The sequence below is a fragment of the Coloeus monedula genome (genome assembly GCF_965178545.1).
Source record: "Coloeus monedula genome assembly, chromosome: 14".
Taxonomy (NCBI): Eukaryota; Metazoa; Chordata; class Aves; order Passeriformes; family Corvidae; genus Coloeus; species Coloeus monedula.
The window spans coordinates 20251293-20272161 of NC_138794.1; the positions used below are offsets into that span (position 1 = coordinate 20251293).

The 20869-nt window shown below is 47.4% G+C and overlaps 1 protein-coding gene across 5 annotated transcripts in view; it reads left to right on the forward strand.

Moving 5' to 3' along the window:
* The window catches only part of MYO9A (myosin IXA), a 176749-nt gene that overhangs the window by 81825 nt on the left and 74055 nt on the right, over nt 1-20869 (forward strand). For all 5 annotated transcript variants that reach the window (XM_082290759.1, XM_082290762.1, XM_082290760.1 and 2 more), the window contains exon 8: nt 2064-2153. In XM_082290759.1, the coding sequence (XP_082146885.1) occupies nt 2064-2153 (90 nt within the window). The remainder of the gene's footprint in view (nt 1-2063; nt 2154-20869) is intronic.

A 20869-nucleotide genomic window follows, 5' to 3' on the forward strand; every position in this document is an offset into this window, starting at 1 on the left:
AGAGTGTTTTTGTGCAAGAAGATGCTTTGATGGGATCTCCCTGGGTCAGGAAATGAAGGATGCACATCCACAGGTTCCCTCCATCCAGACGGCATGTGGAGAAGGAACCAGAGTGACCATGAGATGGGGATGGTGAGGGGTGGCATGGGTAGTTGTTTAAATTGCTTAAAATCCCTGTGTTTGCTGACAAATCTGGGACTTGGAAGCGTTTATGTTGTTGAGGAATATTTCTTTGGACTGTTTTGATTAGGAACCATCTGACAGCCCTCTGCCTTGTTGCCTTGGATAATTAAGAAAAGCCAGCGTGCCGGCTGCGGGTTTGCAGCACCCCTGAAGTGGGATAATGGATGGTGTGAAATTCACTCTTGTTCCAAGTGGTGCGAGGGAGAGCAGCCGATGGTCCCGCCGTCGAGAGCTGCTGGAAAATTACAAAAATCACATCCTTTGGTGAATGTAGAGGAATAGAAACCAAATGTGAAATCTTGCTGTGGATCTCTGCATGAACCAGGAGATTCTTTTTTTCCCTGCTTGATTTTGGAAGGTAAAATCAGATTGTAGGAACTGGGGGCTCCTGAGTGGTGCGGAGCACAAAAGAAATGAACCTTGAAGTGTCATTTCCAATGACAGAGACCTTGCTGACATCATATACAGGTGACTTGATGGGTTCTGATTTCCACAGCAACAAGTTCTTGTTGCAGGAAGAATCAGTTACATAAAAACGCCCTGGATTTTGTCAGGGAGACTCTCACGATAGTAGCTTTGGCAGAAGGAGATTTTTGTACAGAAGGGCATCATTATTGCAATGGTTTGTGAGATTTCTGACCTTCCACTGGCTTGTTTGCTTTCCTCTTCATACTAATTCCTGGATTAAACCATTAAGTCAAAGTGCATACAATCATAGAATTGTTTTGGTTGGAAAAGACCTCTAAGATCATTGAGTCCAATTGTAAGACCACCACGTTTCCCATTTTCCATATCAAATCATAAATGGTTTCCCTGTGATAAAAATATGGCCTGGGATGGCTTCAGGAATGTGGATTTCGGTCTCCATCAGAGATGTCCAGAGGAGGTCTGGTGTCTGCATGGAGTCCTTTGGGTGGGATAAGCAGTTTGTAGGGACTTCAGTGCAGCATCTCTCTATCAACCCACATCCATTAATTCTGGGCTCCACGATTTTCACCCAGACTCGTGGTGTCTTTTTTGAGTTGGAAATTTAGTGAAGATCAGTCAATGACTCAAAGTCTTTAGGTCTGTCTGACGTATTCTGGGAGAGAGGACACCTTCTGAATTCCTCCAGGGCACCTCAAAGCAAAAAGGTCTTGAAACTGATTGCAAAAGTGGCTTTTTCCCAACAGTTGCAGGTACCACTTAATTTGTCAGCACCGTTTTCCTCTTTGCTGAAGTGTCTGTGTTTGCACAACTGATTTTTGTTCTGCAAACCTGTGAGGGCTGATTGGAGACTGTCACCCTGCCAGGAACTGGGGCTTTAGGGAGTAAACATCAAATGCCAATAGCAAAGTAAATATCAGGTGCTTTTCCAAGGGTTTCTTCCTCCTTCTGACTCCTCCCCACCCTGAAAAGCACCAAAAAAACCTCCTTCACTTGGATAGCTCTGAAACTGATGACACTGCTTGGCTTATTCTGGAGTAATTTGTATGATTTCATCTTGACAACACTAGAAAGTTGACTTATTTTGCCAAGAAAAAGTGTGGGAGGGAGGAGCACCACCGGGAATAAGGAAACCAATGGGAAATTGCTGCAACTGGGAAACCTGAATGCAGAAAATCAGGTTCTTTTGAACACCCTGGTGTTGGGTTTCTGATGCTGGATTTATGTGCTGAGTTGGCTCCTCCCAATGGCGTGTTTTTACCCATTGAACTTAACTCTGCAAGGGCTGGCAAAAGTGGTTTAATTATTTCTTTTTAATTAAATTTTGAAATTTGAATGTGTTTACACCGAATTTTAGGGGTTTTTTAAGTTTAAATGTTAGCGTTTTTTTAAACTAGATTTAAAATTAAAAAAGATTCCTAGAATAATCATTAACATCAGTACTTTTGTTTTAGGTGAAAGAAGAGATGCTGTTTGAGGCCCTGGTGACCAGAAAGACAGTGACAGTGGGAGAGAAGCTGATCTTACCATACAAATTGGCAGAGGTCAGTACATGATGTTTATTATTAAAAGGCAGCTCTTGCAATGGTTTTCAATACTTTGAGATGCACACTCAGAGTTTCTTTCAGTTTTTATTTATTAAGTCAAAATAACATAGGAGAAGCTAATGGGTGTCCTAATCTAGGAAATGATTGACTTTTCTTCTATGCCATTCCTGGGAGGCAGGTTTGTGCTTTATTCTGATGGTTTGTAAGGGCTTTCATTACTTGTGGTTGTGTGAGAGCTGTCCAAAGCAGAGCTGTGCATTGCTCTGTGTGTGTGCTCCAGGTGTTTGTCTCCAGATGCCATTCCTTGAGCTGGAGCACCGATTCATCCACAGCAGAGTGCTGACCCAAGACTCCAGGAGGTTTTTACTGCCTTCTGGAGTGCCTGTGTTAGTGGTGGTTCTTGTGTGGCAGGAGCTGCAGATTCCAGAGGAGATTCCCACTAGCTTTTCCTCAGACCCCTCACAACCTGGGCCCTTGTGTGATGCTTTGGAGCACCCACAGCTCCATCAGCTGCCCTCAGACTCCAGTGTAGTTATATGGGGTCTAAATGTGATTTTCAGGAATTCTGAATTCTGTTCTGTGTCTGGTAAAGAGAAAAAATTTTTTTCCTCTTACATTATTCAAAATACTTAAGTTCTGTTCTGCTGAACTACTTGTTTTGGCTGTTTCTGCCTGTAATCTTCTTGTATCCCCCAGATTAGGAACACTGAGCATCCCACCGCGCTTGGTCCCTCCATTTCCTCTTGTTGTAGGGTTGTGTGAGAATTTACAGCACCTTGAGTAGCATCTCAAGAGCAGCCTGTTGTGTCACAAATAAGTAAACACATTGTGTTGTCACTGGGGTCAGCTGGAGATATTGTGACTCCTTTTTCCAAGAGGGAAAAAAAAGTATATTTTCTCCCACTCTGAGGGTATGTTTAAGCTCAGAAACTGTTACTGAGCTTTCATCTTTAGAAGTGAAGTGTTGTGTTTGTGCAAAAGAGGAATGTCCCCTAACAAAGGGCACACAAGGGCTCTCACTGGGTCTTTGTGATGGAGTGGTGTTTCTACTTTCTTCCTGTATTTTGGGCACAGACTTTAAAAAAATGGCTAGGAAAGTTCAGAACTGAGCTAAAAGCACCCTTCTGCTGGAGGGTCCTTAGAATCATGGTATCACAGAGTGGTCTGGTTTGGAAGGGACCCTAAAGATGATCTTTTTCCAGGCTCCTGCCATGGGCAGGGACACCTGCCAGTGGACCAGGCTGCTCCAAGCCCTGTCCAGCCTGGCCTGGAACACTGCGAGGGATGGGGCAGCCGCAGCTTCTCTGGGCACCCTGTGCCAGGGCCTGCCCACCCTCAGAGGGAACAATTTCTTCCCTATATCCCATCTAATCCTACTCTCTGTCAGTCTGAAGCCATTCCCTCTTGTCCAAAGTCCCTCCAGGCCCTTGTCCTCAGTCCCTCTCCAGCTCCCTTGGAGCCCCTTCAGGCCCTGGAGCCTTCTCCGGGCTGAACAATCCCAGTTCTCTCAGCCTTTCCTCACACAAGAGCTGCTCCATTCCTCTGGTCACCCTGGTGCCTCCTCTGGCCTCTCTCCAGCAGCTCCACGTCCTCCCTGTGCTGGCCCCAGGGCTGGGGCAGCTCTGCAGGTGGGATCTCACCTGAGCACAGGGGCACAGGAGCAGAATCCCCTCCCTTGACCTGCTGCCCAACACCTGTAGTGTACTGACACAGCTGGGGACAGTCTCACCTTGATGCTCTTTCTGTTGAGCTGGAAGAAACCTCTTTAAACCTAGAGTGGCTCAGCATGAGTTCCTCAAGTGCTTTCCAAAATGTTTTTGGTGATATGGCTGCTCCCAAATCTCAGGTGTCTCCTTAGAAAGGTTTGTGACCAATATCAGTAGAAGAAAGGATCAGGATGTGGTGGCAGTGGGGGAACACAAAGGAGCACAAGGCTCCTTTGGGAATGATTGATGCGATCTCTGTGACAAAATCGTTTTGGAAGAAGCTGTGAATTGTGTTAAGATGAGCACCTCCCAATGAGCTTTTTGTTCACCTCCTTACATCATCAGCATCCTGACCACCGAATTTTATCCAGCAGTGACCTCACTCTGGGAGCAGGTTCACTGCTCACAGAGCAGAATTTGAGATGCTCCAACTGGAACCTCCCCGTGGTAAGAGGCCTTCTCCTGGTCTTCCTCTGGCTCAGGGAGCAGGAGGAGTGACTTAAATTCAGATCTGTCTGAATCAGGAAGGAAGAATGGGATTCATTTGACATTTTGGGACTTCACAAAGGCTATTGATGTCTGATAATCCGCACTCATGACTCACTGGACTCCTGGGAACCCACAGGCTGGTTATTCCTGTGTATTTAACAAAGGAGCATTATAGTTGGCTCCAATGGATGGAGCCATTGAGGGTTTCAGGATTTGCAGACATGGCTCTCCCACCACGACCTCTGTAGCTCACAGGCAGCTGCCTTTCCTGATGGATACAGCAGCTACTTTATTCTTCAGATGCCTGAGGGGTTTTTCACAGGTTGGTACGCTGAAAGTTTCAGTGGAATTTGTGTGGAAAAGACTCTGCTCTAATGGCTCTCAAAAAAAGGATTGGATAATGTCATTTTGGCATGTCCTTGCTTCTTTACACCATTAAGAAGAGTAGGTCAGATCTACCAACCTTCAGGTTGCAAGAGAGGTGGTAGATGCCACCACTTGGAAATGTCCAAGGCCAGGGTGGATGGGGCTTGGAGCAGCCTGGTCTAGTGGAAGGTGCCCCTGCCCATGGCAGGGGGTGGATTGAGATGAGCTTTAAGGTCCCTTCCAGTCCAAACCAGTCTGGGATTCCACATAAAAAGCTTTGAGATCTTAAGTTCGGGGTGGGTTTTGAACTTTGATGAGGTTCCCTGGGGCATCTGCTCCATTCTGCAGTGTTCCATTTTCCATGCTCGGCACAGGGGCTGATGTTTGCCAATCCTTTTCATCAGTGCTGGAGGATGTGGAGATGACAACTCCACGCAGAAATGCTTTTCATGGAAAGCGAGTGTGATCATTCCGTGATCCCAGCCTGGCTCCCGAGAGATCTGTGCCCTCAGGGTCCTGCTGTGACAGCTGTCATCCCCCTTAACAGTCTCCAATGGGCAGAGTTGGCCCAAAGGGATCCTTGCCTTTGGTGTTCTGGAGGCGTAGGGGCTGAGGTTGGAGGCTGATTGTCCGAGCCAAGCCTTTTCTCCTCCCCTTCCCGAGCTGCAGTCCCGAAGCTCACGGAGAGGCCGCCCTTGCTGGATTTGCAGTGATGTCACATTCCTGGCTGTCTGTGCGCTCCTGCCTTCTTGTTGTGTGCTGATTGGAAACACAGTCCTGTGGTTTGGGGCTTTTTTTTTTAGAAACAGTGGTTTGAACGCTTGGCAGCTTGCTTGAAGCATTCTCCTTCAGTTGTGAATTGATACCAGGCTGACTCTTCCTGATTCTGTTCATCCTTGCAGTAATTTGGGTAAACTACATCTTTTATTCTGGCATGTTTTGGGTAAAAGGTGCTGCAAAGTGGGGACAACTCGTGGATGGACATCATGGAATCACAGACGGGTTTGAGTTAGGAGGGACCATAAAGCTCATCCCATTCCACCCCCTGCCATGGGCAGTGACACCCTCCACTAGCCCAGGGTGCTCCAAGCACTGTCCAACCTGGCCTTGGACACTGCCAGGGATCCAGGGGCAGCCACAGCTGCTCTGGGCACCCTGTGCCAGGGTCTCCCCACCCTCCCAGGGAACAATTCCTCCCCATTATCCCATCCATCCCTGCCCTCTGGCAGTGGGAAGCCATTCCCTGTGTCCTGTCCCTCCATGCCTTGTCCCCAGTCCCTCTCCAGTTCTCCTGGAGCCCCTTTAGGTCCTGCCAGGGGCTCTGAGCTCTCCCTGGATCCTCCTCTTCTCCCAGCAGCTCTCCCAGCCTGCAGTGTTGAAGGAGAAGCTGCAACTGGCAACCACCTCCTCTCTGTTTGTTCATATCGTACTTCCTCTCTTAGGACTTCTCTTGATGGCTTTGCCCCAGGAGCTGAGTTGAGTGTTTCCCTCAGGAATAATGTGCCTTTTTAAAGTTAGGCAGAAATACTGACTTCATCAACTCTGTGATTCTTTTAATAAAGTCAAGACTATTTGATTCTTGCCCACAAATAATTATTCTGCTGGATGATCTTGAAGGATCCAAGGACTGGATTCCAATGCCTAAAGGGGGCCTACAAGAAGGCTCCAGAGTGACTTTTTACAAGGGCCTGGAGTAACAGGACATGGGGAAATGGCTTCCCACGGCCAGAGGGCAGGGTTAGATGGGATCCTGGGGAGGAATTCCTCCCTGTGAGGATGGGGAGGCCCTGGCACAGGGTGCCCAGAGCAGCTGTGGCTGCCCCTGGATCCCTGGCAGTGTCCAAGGCCAGGTTGGACGGGGCTTGGAGCAGCTTGGGCTAGTGGAAGGTGTCCCTGCCCATGGCAGGGGGTTGCATGGGATGAGCTTTAAGATCCCTCCCAACTCAAGCCAGTCTGTGGGTCTTTGATCTAAATCAGGTTAAATGTAATGCTGAAGTCCAGAGAGGAGGTAGGATTCCAGCAGTTACAGTCGGTGCCTCCTGTGCGCCGGCAGTTGCTGGCACCATCGTCTTCAGCTGAGCAAATTCTTCCCAGAACAGAGGAGATTTCATTTTACTTTATTTTACCCAGGAGCGTTCAAGGTGTGTGGCAGCAGCACCTGCTCGAGCAGGGCCATAGGAGCAAATAAATAGTTGTGAACCAAACTCCAGGGTGGGATCCATTGATTCTTGGTGTGTAATCAGTGCCCATCCTTGGGATGTTACAGGGATTATGGGATGAGCATGTGGTTCTTCAGGAAGAACCTACAAAGCATAATGTGCCATCAGCTTTTCTCATCAAGCAGTACCTCATGGTTTATTGAGAAGAGCTTGTGTCTGACCATGCTATTAACATTCGAGTACATCCCTGTGTCACTGGAGCTGCAGCTCTTTCTGAAATTAAGGACAGGGCAGTCCAGGAGAGATCTGGTTTTGCAGGGAAAAATCAACACTGCTTTGTTCTGCCTCTCATGGCTGTGGCACTGATGGCAAACATGGGCTTGATCTGAGAGCCTGCAGGGGAGCTGCCATCCTCCCTGGCTGCACCTCCGACACCTCTGGAAATCAACCACACCACATCCATAAATAATGCTTATATTCATCTCTGGCAGCTGCCTCTTATCTCCTGAGCCACACTGGCTCATCTGCCACGGAGCTGCCTCCTGGAACCATCCATTTTTCCTTTTATAGCACTGGATGGTGTTTTAATGCAGTGTTTGAAATGACTGCGCAGTTCGGGCGAGCGCAAAGGTTTGGAAGCTTTAGGCCATAGATAAACTTAGGAAAAAAGCTGCACCGACATGAAAGGCTGCACTTGTGTGCTGAGGTCTTGGGCTGTTGTGCAAAACAGCTGCCAAAGACTTTATCAGGAGCGAGATGGTGCATTAATGGAGCCAGCAGCACTTCATGGGTTTCCAGAGAAATCACAGTGCAGTGTTTGGTAACAGCGAGCTGGAGAATTCCACTTCATTTAGCAATGGGAAGGACCCTTGGAAAAGGCTATGGGAGCAACAGAACCATCAGTGGTGGTAGGGGTGATTGGACTATTTTGATTCAGATCTGTCCTGAACATTGGGCATCTCTGTAGCCACAGCCATCTTCTCCTTGAGAAGGTAAAATACAGTAGGCACGTAGCTGAAACAGGGAAAAATGGGGTTTTAATGGCAGCAAAGTAGCATGCTGTGGGTTGCTGTTGTCTTCCCCAAAGTGCCCCTCAACTCCAGACTCTGGGGTATTTTTTCATATATTATTATGTGCATTTTTGCAGTTACACTGAGGTAGGAAAGTTTCACAAGCCACAGTTCAGGTATTTAAAAGAAAAAAACCAGATGAGCTAAATATCAAGTGACCTAACTGGTGCATGCGGGAGCAGAGCACTTCAGTCACATCTTTGGGGAGAGCTTGAGGGTTGTTAAAAATCTTTCTCTGTTTGTAATCTGAGTATCATCTTAATCCATGCGAGGAATTGCCCTCCTGGGCCACATCTGTCTTCCTGCTTCTATCTAAATAATCCAAGGAATTCAGGTTTTGTCCATCTCTGCTCACTGCAGGGCTCCAAGGCCATTAGAGTGTGCCTTGACTCATCCACTCATTTACCTCGCTCAAATCCATCTTGGTTGGTGGTTCCATCCCCTTTCCATCGTGCTGGAGATGAGCCTGTGGCCGAGCTCCCCAGCCATCCCTGCCCGGTCTCCATCCCATCTGTTCTGTTTGTCAGGCTGGTGTCCAGCACCTGCTTGTCTGTTTTTCACCAGCCTCTGCATTTTTTTCCCTGTTCTTTATCCAATGAGGAAAAACTCATTATCAAAGTAAATACGTCTGTTAGTGACCTTTTCCTTTACATTACTCCAGGAAAAAAAATGTCCATGCTGTTTTCAATTCATTTAACTCGGCTGGTATTTCTTAAGCAAGTGACTTTGCTAATAGACATCATTTTAACAGATCTTTGTAATTTTAAGCCATTTGTGATCAAGGACATTTTACCCTAAGGGTTAGAAAGTGAATTAATTCACACTTCCGGGAGAAATCTGATGTGAAACTGTGCAGCAGAAGGGAAATAAAAGATGTGATACAAGTTCTTGGGCAACAACTGACCTGATTCTTGCTTTTTTTTAGTTCTAGAGAGCTGTTGGGAGCTGGTTGTTTGATGTGATGAGTGTCACTATAAACATGCCCTGTATTTAACTGATTGTGTGTTCAGAATTGTAAGTGGGAAATGGGTGTCTGAAAACTCAGAGAACTGAAAGGGACTGAGTTGTCCCTCCAGCAAGGCAGTGCAAGCAGGCGTTGGGGGGCAGATGTTGGGCCAGCAGCCCCGAACTGCCCCCATAACCTGGGCAGCAGGGGGAGGGGGGAATTCTGCCCCTCTGCTTTGCTCTCGTGAGGCCCCACCTGCAGAGCTGTCCCAGCCCTGGGGTCCAACAGCAGAAGGACCTGGAGCTGCTGGAGAGAGCCCAGAGGAGGCCACAGAGATGCTTTGAGGGCTGGAGCCCCTCTGCTCTGGAGCCAGGCTGGGAGAGCTGGGGGTGCTCACCTGGAGAGGAGAAGGCTCCAGGGAGAGCTCAGAGCCCCTTGCAGGGCCTGAAGGGGCTCCAGGAGAGCTGGAGAGGGACTGGGGACAAGGCATGGAGGGACAGGACACAGGGAATGGCTTCCCACTGCCAGAGGGCAGGGGTAGATGGGATATTGAGAAGAAATTCCTGGCTGTGAGGGTGGGGAGGCCCTGGCACAGGGTGCCCAGAGCAGCTGTGGCTGTCCCTGGATCCCTGGCAGTGTCCAAGGCCAGGTTGGACAGTGCTTGGAGCAGCCTGGGCACAGTGGAAGGTGTCCCTGCCCACGGCATGGGGTGGCACTGAATGACCTTGAAGGTCCCTTCCAGCTCAAACCTGCCTGGCATTCCATGATCATGTCCTTGTTCAATGGCCAGATGCTCTTCAGCAGCCAGGTGCTCCGTGCTGTTGTTACGTGGCCATGGAAGGTCACCATGGAACTGTCCTAGGACTGTGTCCAGAGCACCCAAATTACAACTGAATCTGTGAAATGCTTTTTATTCTGCATAAACAGGTGCAGCTGTAAGTCCATGTGAAGTCGGCTCAGGATTAGTTAGAAAAGCAGTGATGCAATTCAGGTCAGATTTACAAACCAAAATATTCAGTCTCCTGAATCTGAGATGTGCAGGGTTAGGCAGGGGGTGACAATCATTGAACCTTGTGGTTTGGGTGACAACAAAGCAGGACAGGAAAGTCCAGGTCTTCTGGCAGCATTTGCTGAGGGCTCCACAGCTTTGCTTTCTTTGTCCTTTCATCCTCTCATGTTCATTGTCCCTGGGTCTGTGCTGGCTCAGCAGAGCCAGAGAGACTTCTTGGAGTGGGAGCAGAGTTGGATTTGTGTCCTTTGGGAGAAGGGGAGAGGAGAGAACCTTTGCCCAGGAGTGGTGGAGCAGGCACATCTTTCTCTTCTGGTGCCACAAAACCATTAGATGTTATTTTTCCATGTCACCAAGTGTCACTTTGCCTGGACCTTCTTTACCTGGGATGAATTTTTGCTGAGGAATACAAGACACTTGGAATGACCACCACAGGAGGGTTATTTGGGATGATAAACTCTGCTGTGTTAGGGACTTTAAATCAGGGAGAACATTTCATTTTCAGCACAAACACCTAATTTTCAGCCCAGTAACAGTTAATTGGCAGAGACACAAGGTAGAGAAGCCTTGTGGAGTGAACTGTAATGAGAGGAAAAAAGTATTTCATTACAGCAAGGAACCGAGTGATGGGTCATTCTCTATATCCTTGTAGTGGGACTGGCTGATGCCTTTTCCAGCCCATTATAAAGGAGAAGGAATGGAGTTCCAGGGCCAAATGGCAGAACATTACCTAAGATGTTAAAAAAAAAACAACAAAGGAAAGATCATAACTGCAATTAATCACGAGCTTGAAAATATTCAAGGAGAAAAAGTGGGACAGAGACAAAATAATTAATAGCATAAAGAAATGAAAATTTCCTGAGGTATGAGGACAGGGACACTTAATGGAATAGAAAGCAGCAGAACTGCTGGAAGCACCTACTTATCCCAAAGCCCATTAGCTGAGGAGACTCGTTGTCACCAGGGTTATTAACGTGAGGAGCTCAGCAGGAGCCCTTTGAAGAGCTGCTACGTTGATGAGTGAATTCAGAATCCACAGAAAAATATTAATGGAATAAAACTGGAACCCCACAAAGCTTTTAAGAGCCAAGCAAGTGTCTCTGCTTCAGGACATGAGGGCAACCTGGGAGAGTAGAACTTCAAAAGAAACCGATTTGTGGGATGAGGTTTCTCACGTTTCCCTTGGAATTGCGAGGAGCATCTGTGCCTGGTGACAGAGTAGGGGTTAGGTAAGCAGTGGTTTTATCAGATTGGTGAATTCCTTCATGGGCTGCAGCATCCTTCCTTTTCTGCAAAGACTGAGTTCATCAGCACTGGGGGTTTTTAACCTGTTTTCATGATGTTTCCGTGTTATGGTGTGATTCTGTCCCTCCCATCCTCACAGAGGGGTGGGGAGGGGATGGTCTGGGATCTGGCTGAACAGTTTGTGTCTGTAAGGATCTTCCCAACCTGCTGAACTTCGTAGAATCCCAGAACAGTTTGAGTTGGAAGGGACCTGAAAGATCATCTTTAAAGGCATGTTTTTGGGGGGTCCTGGGCAGGGCCAGGAGTTGGACCTTGATATCCTTGCGGGTCTCTTCCAGCTCAGGATATTCTGTAATTCTCCATTCTCATCCCACCCCATGGGCAGGGACACCTTCCACTATCCCAGGCTGCTCCAGGTCGCCTTCAACCTGGCCTTGGACACTGCCAGGGATGGGGCAGCCCCATCCTCATGTGCAAAAGCTGCTGCAGTCACTTTTCTGCTCTGTGCCACCATGGAAATTCCTGTCTGTTAAATGCGTTCCTTCTGTTTATTTGGCACTGATGTCTGGAAAAACAAGGAAGACATTGGGATCCCAAGATTCCTGAACAAAGTCTAAAATCAGGACTTCAGGAAGGGAAATGCTGACTTTCCATGGACTGCTCTGCCTATAGCCCACTGCAGCTGCCCTTTCTGTCATCAAAACCATTCTCAGCTCTTTAAAGGATTCTTTAAATTACATCTGGTTACTCAAAAGATGCTTTCATTTCACAGAGTCCTTTTAGTTACTTAAATTATGTGAAAAGTTTTCAAGGATTGCAAACAAACCATTCCTGGGCTAGTAAGTGAGCTTTTCCCACACAGGATGTCATTTTGGTACAGTTTCTTGGAATATGGGATTTCCATGTGTAAACCCAATCTGAATAAATTCAGGTTGATTTTTTTCCTCAGCCCAGGGCTGTTGGTCAGTGGCTGAAGGAGGAGGAGGTGTAGAAGCTCTGTGGCTGGACAAGGTCTGTTGCACAAACTTTGCATCTACAGCGGTAACAGCTGAGGTGTGATGAGAAATAACTTCTCTTTGGGGAACCGTGCCCAAAAAAATGGTAAAAATAACCTGGAATGTTGATGATGGTGCACTGGCAGAACGAGTTTGCTATACTTGCCCTTGGGAAGGACCAGTTGAAAGGCAGAATTTGGATTTTAAAGGCTTGAGGGCTGGTTTTGGTGATGGATCAGACTCCTTGATGAGGATCCTGGTATGTTGTGCCTGTAAATGCTGAGCAAATTTCCCTAAATGTGGCCTCCTCACATCAGGTCACACAACTTCTTCTCGTGCCACTAAGTAATTTGTTAATTGGTTTTTGCACTGGTTTCACCATGAAAACACAGGTGGAGTGGGAGTTCATGAAAGTGAGTGGAAAGCTCAGTTCATGCTGTTGGCAGAACAGACTCTGAATGCACCAAGGCAGAGGAAAACACATTTTGTCATCACTGGACCCTTCAACCTTTGCTGCCTGGTGGCTCTGTTCTCCTGTAGCTCCATAGTGGGCTCAGGATGGGTCTGTGAGCCCCTTTCCCTAAGGGATGTTCCACATGTCTCATTTCATCATCTCCTCCACAGAAGCGAGAACTGCAGCCTTGTTTTCTGGAAGGGTTTAATTTCAGGAAGAGAGAGAGGTTTTTTTTCCTTTCTTTTCAGTTTTGATTTGTTACAGATGACATTTTCTAACCACACCACCCAAATCCAAAGGCTCTGAGTGAAATCTTTTTAGGAAGATGATGCTCGCAACCGCCTGACTCTGCAGTCGGGACTCGGAGAAAATCTCTGACAAGATTTGCGTTGGTTTCCTTTGCTCCTGGCTGTACTTGGGGCTGTTTCTGAAAAGCGTAACCACAGCATGTTCCAGTCATCAGCTGCAAAGTGACAGCATCAGAGACAGGACTTGAAATCATCTCTAAAAATAAACAGCAGGCAGGCTCTGGCCTGGGATGGGGATGGGAATGGGAATGATGGGTCTCCCATCTTTCTTTTCCCAGACCTGCCCGCCTCCAGTGGGGACACAGCACTGTGTCTTCAGCACACCCACAAAAGATGTTCTTATTGTTCTTATTTGAAGTTTTCCACTTCGTTTTGCATGTTTGCATCCATCTAATGACAGCAAGGATGAGTAAGGAGAGGGCAGTTGCAGGAGCACTGGTACCTCCCACGTTACTTCTCAGGAACCACATTAGCACACAAATGACACCAACAGTGGGAATGTGTGTGAGATAGTGTGAGGATCACGGAATCACAGGGTGGTGTGGGTTGAAAGGGACCTTAAGGATCATCTCATTCCAACCCCTGCCGTGGGCAGGGACACCTTCCACTGTGCCAGGCTGCTCCAAGCCCTGTCCAACCTGGCCTTGGACGCTGCCAGGGATGCAGGGGCAGCCCCAGCTGCTCTGGGCACCCTGTGCCAGGGCCTCCCCACCCTCACAGGGAACAATTCCTTCCCAATATCCCATCCAGCCCTGCCCTCTGGCAGTGGGAAGCCATTCCCTGTGTCCTGTCCCTCCAGGCCTTGTCCCCAGTCCCTCTGCAGCTCTCCTGGAGCCCCTTTAGGCCCTGCAAGGGGCTCTGAGCTCTCCCTGGATCCTTCTCCTCTCCAGGTGAGCACCCCCAGCTCTCCCAGCCTGGCTCCAGAGCAGAGGGGCTCCAGCCCTCAAAGCATCTCCGTGGCCTCCTCTGGGCTCTCTCCAGCAGCTCCAGGTCCTTCTGCTGCTGGCCCCAGGGCTGGGACAGCTCTGCAGTTGGGGCTCACCTGAGCTGGGCAGAGGGGCAGAATCCCCCTCCCTGCTGCCCATGCTGTGGGATCAGCCCAGGGCAGGGGGCAGTTCGGGGCTCCCAGAGCACACGGACGGCTCACACTGAGCTTTTCATGACCCAGAACTGATCTACCACCACGTTCAGCCCATTGAGTGGGTCCCAAGTCACCCACGTGTGTGTGGGGAGTTGGGATCTCCCGCTGTTCCGCTCACTTCCCAGTTGTGCCCCAACGTCTCTGGTTTCCATCTGCATCCGTGTCCTGTGGCTGGGATGGATCGAGCAGCCTTTGGGGTTCCCCCTTGGCTCACGGGACATGGGCTGAGACAAGCAGGATTAGGAGTTTTTCTAAAACAGAGGCTTAACACCCAGAGGAAAGTACTCTTGCAGGATATCAGACTCAAGCTTAATCCCTGAGTTGGCATCCAGGAGTGTTATATCATGCTCAGGCTGGAGAAGTATGATGTCATTTTCCATACTCGTATTTTATCTGAACATCTTATTAAAATCCTGTCATTCTCCCGTGTGCTTTCCCTAAGAGAGCTCGGATTGTCAGTGCACCACGCTGGCTTCAGCTTGCAAGAAAGGTTTTTAAATGATTTTTATGTACAATTAAGGAGGAGGAAAAATATCTTTCAAGGCATCATTGAAAGAAAAGGAGTGAAAAATGCATTTTTTCATTTTTGATTACAACAAAAAAGAGGAAAGGTTGGCTTAAAAGTAGTATAAACATTCCTGTAAAGGCTTATTTTTTTGCTTTAATTCTATAAATGTACCTGCAAAGTAAATGCTTTAAAAAACAACAAAGCACTGAAGCCTTGCACTATCGCAGGCTCCCACCCTCCTGGCTGGCTGCCACATGCTGGCAGAAACCTTGATCTATCACCCTGGAGCTGGGAGGCAGCGGGGTGTCCTGCCAGTGGATTTTATCCGAGCGATGCAAGTGTCAATGACGTTCTCCAGAACTTATGGGTGGATTTTCCAATGAGAGAAAATAGCCTGGAGTGTCATTACCATACAATGCTGCGTCGTGCCCCAACGTAACGCTCAAACACAAAGGCACTTCAGGGTTTTGTCCCTAAATCAGGTGTAGAGTTCTCATGTTCAGAGGGGGGGTTTAGGTATTAGTTTCAAATTTTACATGACACCTTTTTTCTAATTCTTCTTGTGCTCTCACTCCTCTTGTTCCACTTTCCCAGTACCTTCCATGACCACCTTGGGCCAATTGGTACCTTCCCAACCACCTTCCTGGGACAAAGGTCCTTCTCCAGCCTGCCATCTGTATTAGTCAGAGGCATTTTAAGGGGATTTCCCAAACCCACTAACACCCTTCCCAAAAATCCCAATGGGACAAGTCAATTCGACAAGTTTATCCAGAGAGAGAGTTTTCCAGTGTCAGCATACCATCAGGTTGATAAGGAAGTCCTTCAAAGCTAATTGCTTACTTGCAATTCTAGGAAATGATAAACTACTAGTAATTCATTATTTTTTAAAAAATATATTTAGAAAAATAATTACAAATATTTTAATATCACAGTGTTTTCATCCTGGGTTAGTGTGTTCATCCTGGCCATGAATGAATAGGACACATGGCATGGGAAGGGATTCTGCCCCTCTACTCTGCCCTCATGAGACCCCACATGCAGAGCTGCCTTCAGCCATGGGATCCAACAGCAGAAGGACCTGGAGCTGCTGGAGAGAGCCCAGAGGAGGTCATGGAGATGCTCCCAGGGCTGGAGCCCCTCTGCTCTGGAGCCAGGCTGGGAGAGCTGGGGGTGCTCACCTGGAGAGGAGAAGGCTCCAGGGAGAGCTCAGAGCCCCTTGCAGGGCCTGAAGGGGCTCCAGGAGAGCTGGAGAGGGACTGGGGACAAGGGCTGGAGGGACAGGACACAGGGAATGGCTTCCCACTGCCAGAGGGCAGGGGTAGATGGGATATTGGGAAGGAATTCCTGGCTGTGAGGGTGGGGAGGCCCTGGCACAGGGTGCCCAGAGCAGCTGTGGCTGCCCCTGGATCCCTGGCAGTGTCCAAGGCCAGGCTGGACGGTGCTTGGAGCACCCTGGGCTAGTGGAGGGTGTCACTGCCCATGGCAGGGGTTGGAACTGGATGATCCTGAAGGTTTTTGCCAACCCAAACCATTCTGGGGTTCTATAAACAAGGCACTAAAACCTGCATTTGGACCAGAAGAGGAGTTTAGTCCTTGTCTGATTCCACCAACTGAGAGGTTTCTGTCTGTTTTCTTCAAACCCAGAAGTGTTCTCCCAGTTTCGGTGACGAGCCCTAGATGCTCCAGCAGGTTCTGTGTGTGCTGCTGCTCCCCTTCCTCACCATCCTCCTCACTTTCTGCTCTTTCCCTAATTTAGCTCTCACAGCTACGTCTCTCCCTTCCTTTGTCGCTGCTCTGTCTCAGAACAGGAATGTCAGACCCAACAAACCTCCCTCAGCAGTTCTCTCCCTACAACCACGAACCCAAGCTGCAGCCACTTTCCATGTGGGTTTTGTCAGCCCTCATGGAGCAGTAACAGTGTCAGAGATGAAAACTGGATTTTTGTAGTATTTTAGTACATGTGGTTGCTACTCCTGTGACACGAGCACTCTGAGTAGTATCTGGCACCCCTAAGCCCTATTCAAATAAAAGTGTATTTTTAGTTTGCTTTTTTTAATCACTTCATTAGTGATTGCTGCAGATCATCATCTCTGGGATGCCCACGTGGGCTGTTTTCAATTGTCTGCACATCCAAGGCTCACTGAGAATGGGGGGGTTGGCTTCTGTTCTGGTCATTAGATCCCTTTAGGTGATCCAAATCAAGTGCATTAGGAGAGCTTGAATTCCTCCTGCTTTTGCTTGTTCTAATCTTGGATAAATCCTATCCCTGTTCACAGTGGCCAAGCATTGTTAATACATGTGGGTTTTTTAAAAAGCAAGCATAATTTTTGAGTATTTTTTTTTGAGTAGAAACTGATTTCTTTAACCATTTACTCGCATGCAGCATGAGTTTGTTGAATAGGTACTTTGAAGCAAATAGGAAAACAAGTACACTGTTTTCCTGATTTTTCCCCTACTTGGAAATTAAACACATCATTTAAACACACAGAAGTGATTGAAGGAGGGAGATTTTCATGTGAAAATCTTAGGTGAATACCATGGGGCAAAATTCAGTAGGTGCTAACATATGTTTTTTTCCTCTGAGTCATATTGGAATGAGACATTTGTGTTACAGTAAGTACAAATGTAATTATGAAGCCAAATTTCACCTTCGAGAATAAATGGGGGGGAAATGGAAATGGCTGATAAGGATTTCCAATCAAACATCAAATGATAATGAAAATCAAATCCTGTGTATGATAATAGCTCACTGAATCATTTCTGTGGTAGGATATCAGCAGGTTCCTGGGATTTAGTGCCAAATCCCTGTGAGCAGAAACACCAATTGATTAATCAGAGAATGTGCTGAAAATTTATTCCACATATTAAAAGAAAAGCAAACAAACAAAGCTCCCAGAGAACCACCAAAAACACATATCCAGATTTGATTTTTGGAGGGATTTCCTGAAGAGGAAGAATTCTACTGCTGGTTTTTTTTTCCTGATCATTTCATTGGAAGCACCTTTCATCCTTGTATAGAAATTATAGGAAGCCCATCAAAGGCTCTAAGGGAAAAGGGGATATTTCCTCTCTTCCTGTGTTTGGATCTGATTTCCTGAAGAGAAGAGGAATTTCTGTTTCTTCTCTCCACCAGAAGAAAATGTATTTTGTGTTGCCCAACTTTCTTAAATAATTGAATTCCTGTTCTTTATGTTTTACACCAAATCCTGCAAACTTCACACCTGGAGAGAAACATTTCTTATCACCTTGGAATTACTGTAATTGTTCAGTGTTTGTTGGTAAGAGTCTGAAAGGGGAATGTGTTGCTTGTTTTCTTCCCGGAGGGCAGGAAACAGCCGCACACGTGTCCTCGTGTTCCGGAAGAGCTGGGGCGTCACCAGGAGAGCAAGAATCCATAGGTAGTTCCTATGGCTGTATCAACATCACTCCTATTTTAACAAATGAATTTTTGGAGGTTCTTGGGAAAATTACAAGGAGGGTTGCTTGGAAAGCCGGATTTTTGGGGATGAGTGGGAGTTCTGCATTTGTAGGGAATGCTGGCGCTGGCAACGGGTTTATCCAGTGTGAACAAAGAGCGTTGATAATATCCATCGTGGGATACACACACACAGTACCCCAGGAAAATGCTGGAAAAGTGGAGGAAAAAACCACCATGATCAACAACACAACAAGTCTTGTGGAGTGAACAGCAAAGCACCAAGTTGCCTTCAGGGCTAGCAAGTCAGGCTGCCTTCTAACAAGTCTTCTCTTCTAGATGCAAGGACTTTTCCAGAGTTGTGCTGGAAAAATGGCTTTTAAATACCACCTTTTCAAGTTCTCAGAGCCTGTAGAAAATCTGGAGTAGGTGCACTGACCTGGCCCCCACGTCTGTGATGTCCCCAATGAAAAACTGGGATTTAAAAGTGTTGTGTTGACCAGAATTGCTGCAATGATGTTGCGTTGACCAACTGAGTCTGTCAGTGCGTCTTTATGGATGCTCCCTAGATTTGAATAATGCTGAGAGATGGGATAAGGGTTGTCACAGTTAATAAACTCCACGGGTGTTTAATCCTCATTAGGGCTTTAAGTCGTTTTGGTGCTCGCACTCGCTTTCCAGTTGTGCTTAAATCCACTTCTCATTAACTGAGTCTGTGCTCAGGGATTGGGGTCTAAACCCCTGCTCTGAGCACTGCGCCCTTCCTAAGGTGCATTTGTCATAGTAATGACCCAAAATAGATTGTGTTGTCCAATGTGTGTGTGTGTAAAAAAGGACATCTTTTTCTATGAAAAACGGTTTTGGGGTTTTCTGTCTTGCTTTTCTAGAGAGCAGTGTGTGGTGCCAGCTGCACTCCGGAGGCTGCAGTGATGGAGTGAGGCTCAGAAACCCTCCTGGGCAGACTCAGATCTATAAATGGCTGTGCAAATGTAACATTAGCTTGGGTTTTGATGGTCATAATAGCTGCCCAAACCCAAGTATCCATCTCCTACCTTTCTCCTCTGTCCTTGGTCAGTCTATGCTGTTCTCCACATTAGTTATGAGGGAAGATGGACAAACCTCTCAATGAGCTGAGATGTTCAAAGCCTTTAGAGACCCACTTTGGAATGATTCTTACTTGGAATTGCTCAGTGCACCAATACCTTGCTCTTCCTAAGAGTTGCAAAAGTGATGAGCTTTGCTTTGTTTCGGTCTTCTGATTTTCTGAGTGTCCATGTCAAGTGATGCCCTGAACAGAAACAGTTCTTCATTTTAGACTGGCTCTTTTGAAACAGAATGTTAGGGGAAGTATTTATTGGCTACAAGAGCCTTCATACCATGGATTTGTTTGGGTCAAGAATGCTTAAAGCTGATCACCAGGGGCTAGTTGCTGTTCCAGATACGCTCTGTGGTTGGGTGGGTCTGATGGAGTCATCAAGGAGAGGGTCTGTCTCTCGTATTTCAGTCCCACTGTGGATCTCACTGTGGTTCCTGGGGTCCACACTCCAGAAAATTGTCCTCTTGGCTAAGGAAGGGTGTGACTGAAACCACGGAGCTTCCAGCAGCATCTTGATGGCTTTTTCCTCAGAGAATATCCTGAGCTGAAGGAGGCCCACAAGGATCATCAAGTCCAACTCAGCGGGATCTTTTTGCCTTCTGCTCCCTGGGACATCAGGTCACTGGAATATTGCTGCAATTTTTGCTCTTTGCCTTTCAAAGCCCTTCAGCTCTTGCTTCCACCCATCTTCTGTTCTCTGGGCTTTGTTTATTCTCCTTAGACTGAAAAATGTATAAATATTTGAGGGTTTGTTGTTTGAATTGAGCTATTGCTTCAATCTTGCATGGGGGGAACTTCCAGCAAAATCAGGTGAAAATGTCTGTAAAAGGTTAGCTCAACATCTTGGAATCATGGAATCAATTAGGTTGGAAAAGACCTCTAAGATCATCGAGTCCAACTGTTCCCCAGCACTGCCAAGGCCACCACTGACCCATGTCCCCAAGTGCCACATCCACACAGCTGTTAAATCTCTGCAGGGGTGGAGACTTCACCATTTCCCTGAGCATCCTGTGCCAGTGCCTGACCAACTTTTCCATGAGGAAATTTTTTCCCTAATATCCAACCTGAGCCTCCCCTGACACAGATTGAGGCCATTCCTTCTTGTCCTGTCCCCGTCCCCTGGGAGCAGAGCCCAACCCTGCCCCAGCTGCCCCCTCCTGTCAGGGACTTGTGCAGAGCCACAAGGTCCCCCCTGAGCCTCCTTTGCTCCAGGCTGAGCCCCTTTCCAGCTCCCTCAGCCGCTCCTGGGGCTCCAGACCCTTCCCAGCTCCCTTCCCTTCTCTGGCTCCAGCCCCTCAATGTCTCTCTTGTCGTTTTCAATGTATAAGCTTGCTGGGGATTTTAACCCACCTGCTTTCCCTAGATTTTCTGGGTACCAACAAATATTTTGAATAATTCCAGCTTGAAATTTCAGCCCTCTGCTGAGTGCAGAAGGGCAGGAGTGAGGGATCCTGCCTGGAGCAGGGGGTGCTGTGGGATGGCAGCAGGCAGAAGATTTGCTTAAATATATTTAGTGACTTTGTAATCTCAGTTCTTAAGAATCTCCTGTACATGTACAAATGTGTTTACAGAGGCTTTTAATTTGAGCAAATTTGGGTTCCTGAGATTACATCTTTTCCAGCCTCTAAAACACAGGCTGCTGCTGCTGGAACTGTAAGTCCTTGTTCCAAAGCACTTCAAAAGTAGATTTTAGTTCTTAAGTCTGTCTTCCCTTTGTTCCCTTTGACAGAAGATGTTTCCAGAAGTTTATCTATTTTTAAGGTGGCCTGAATCCGATGCTGATCATGACAACTTTCAGACCAATTA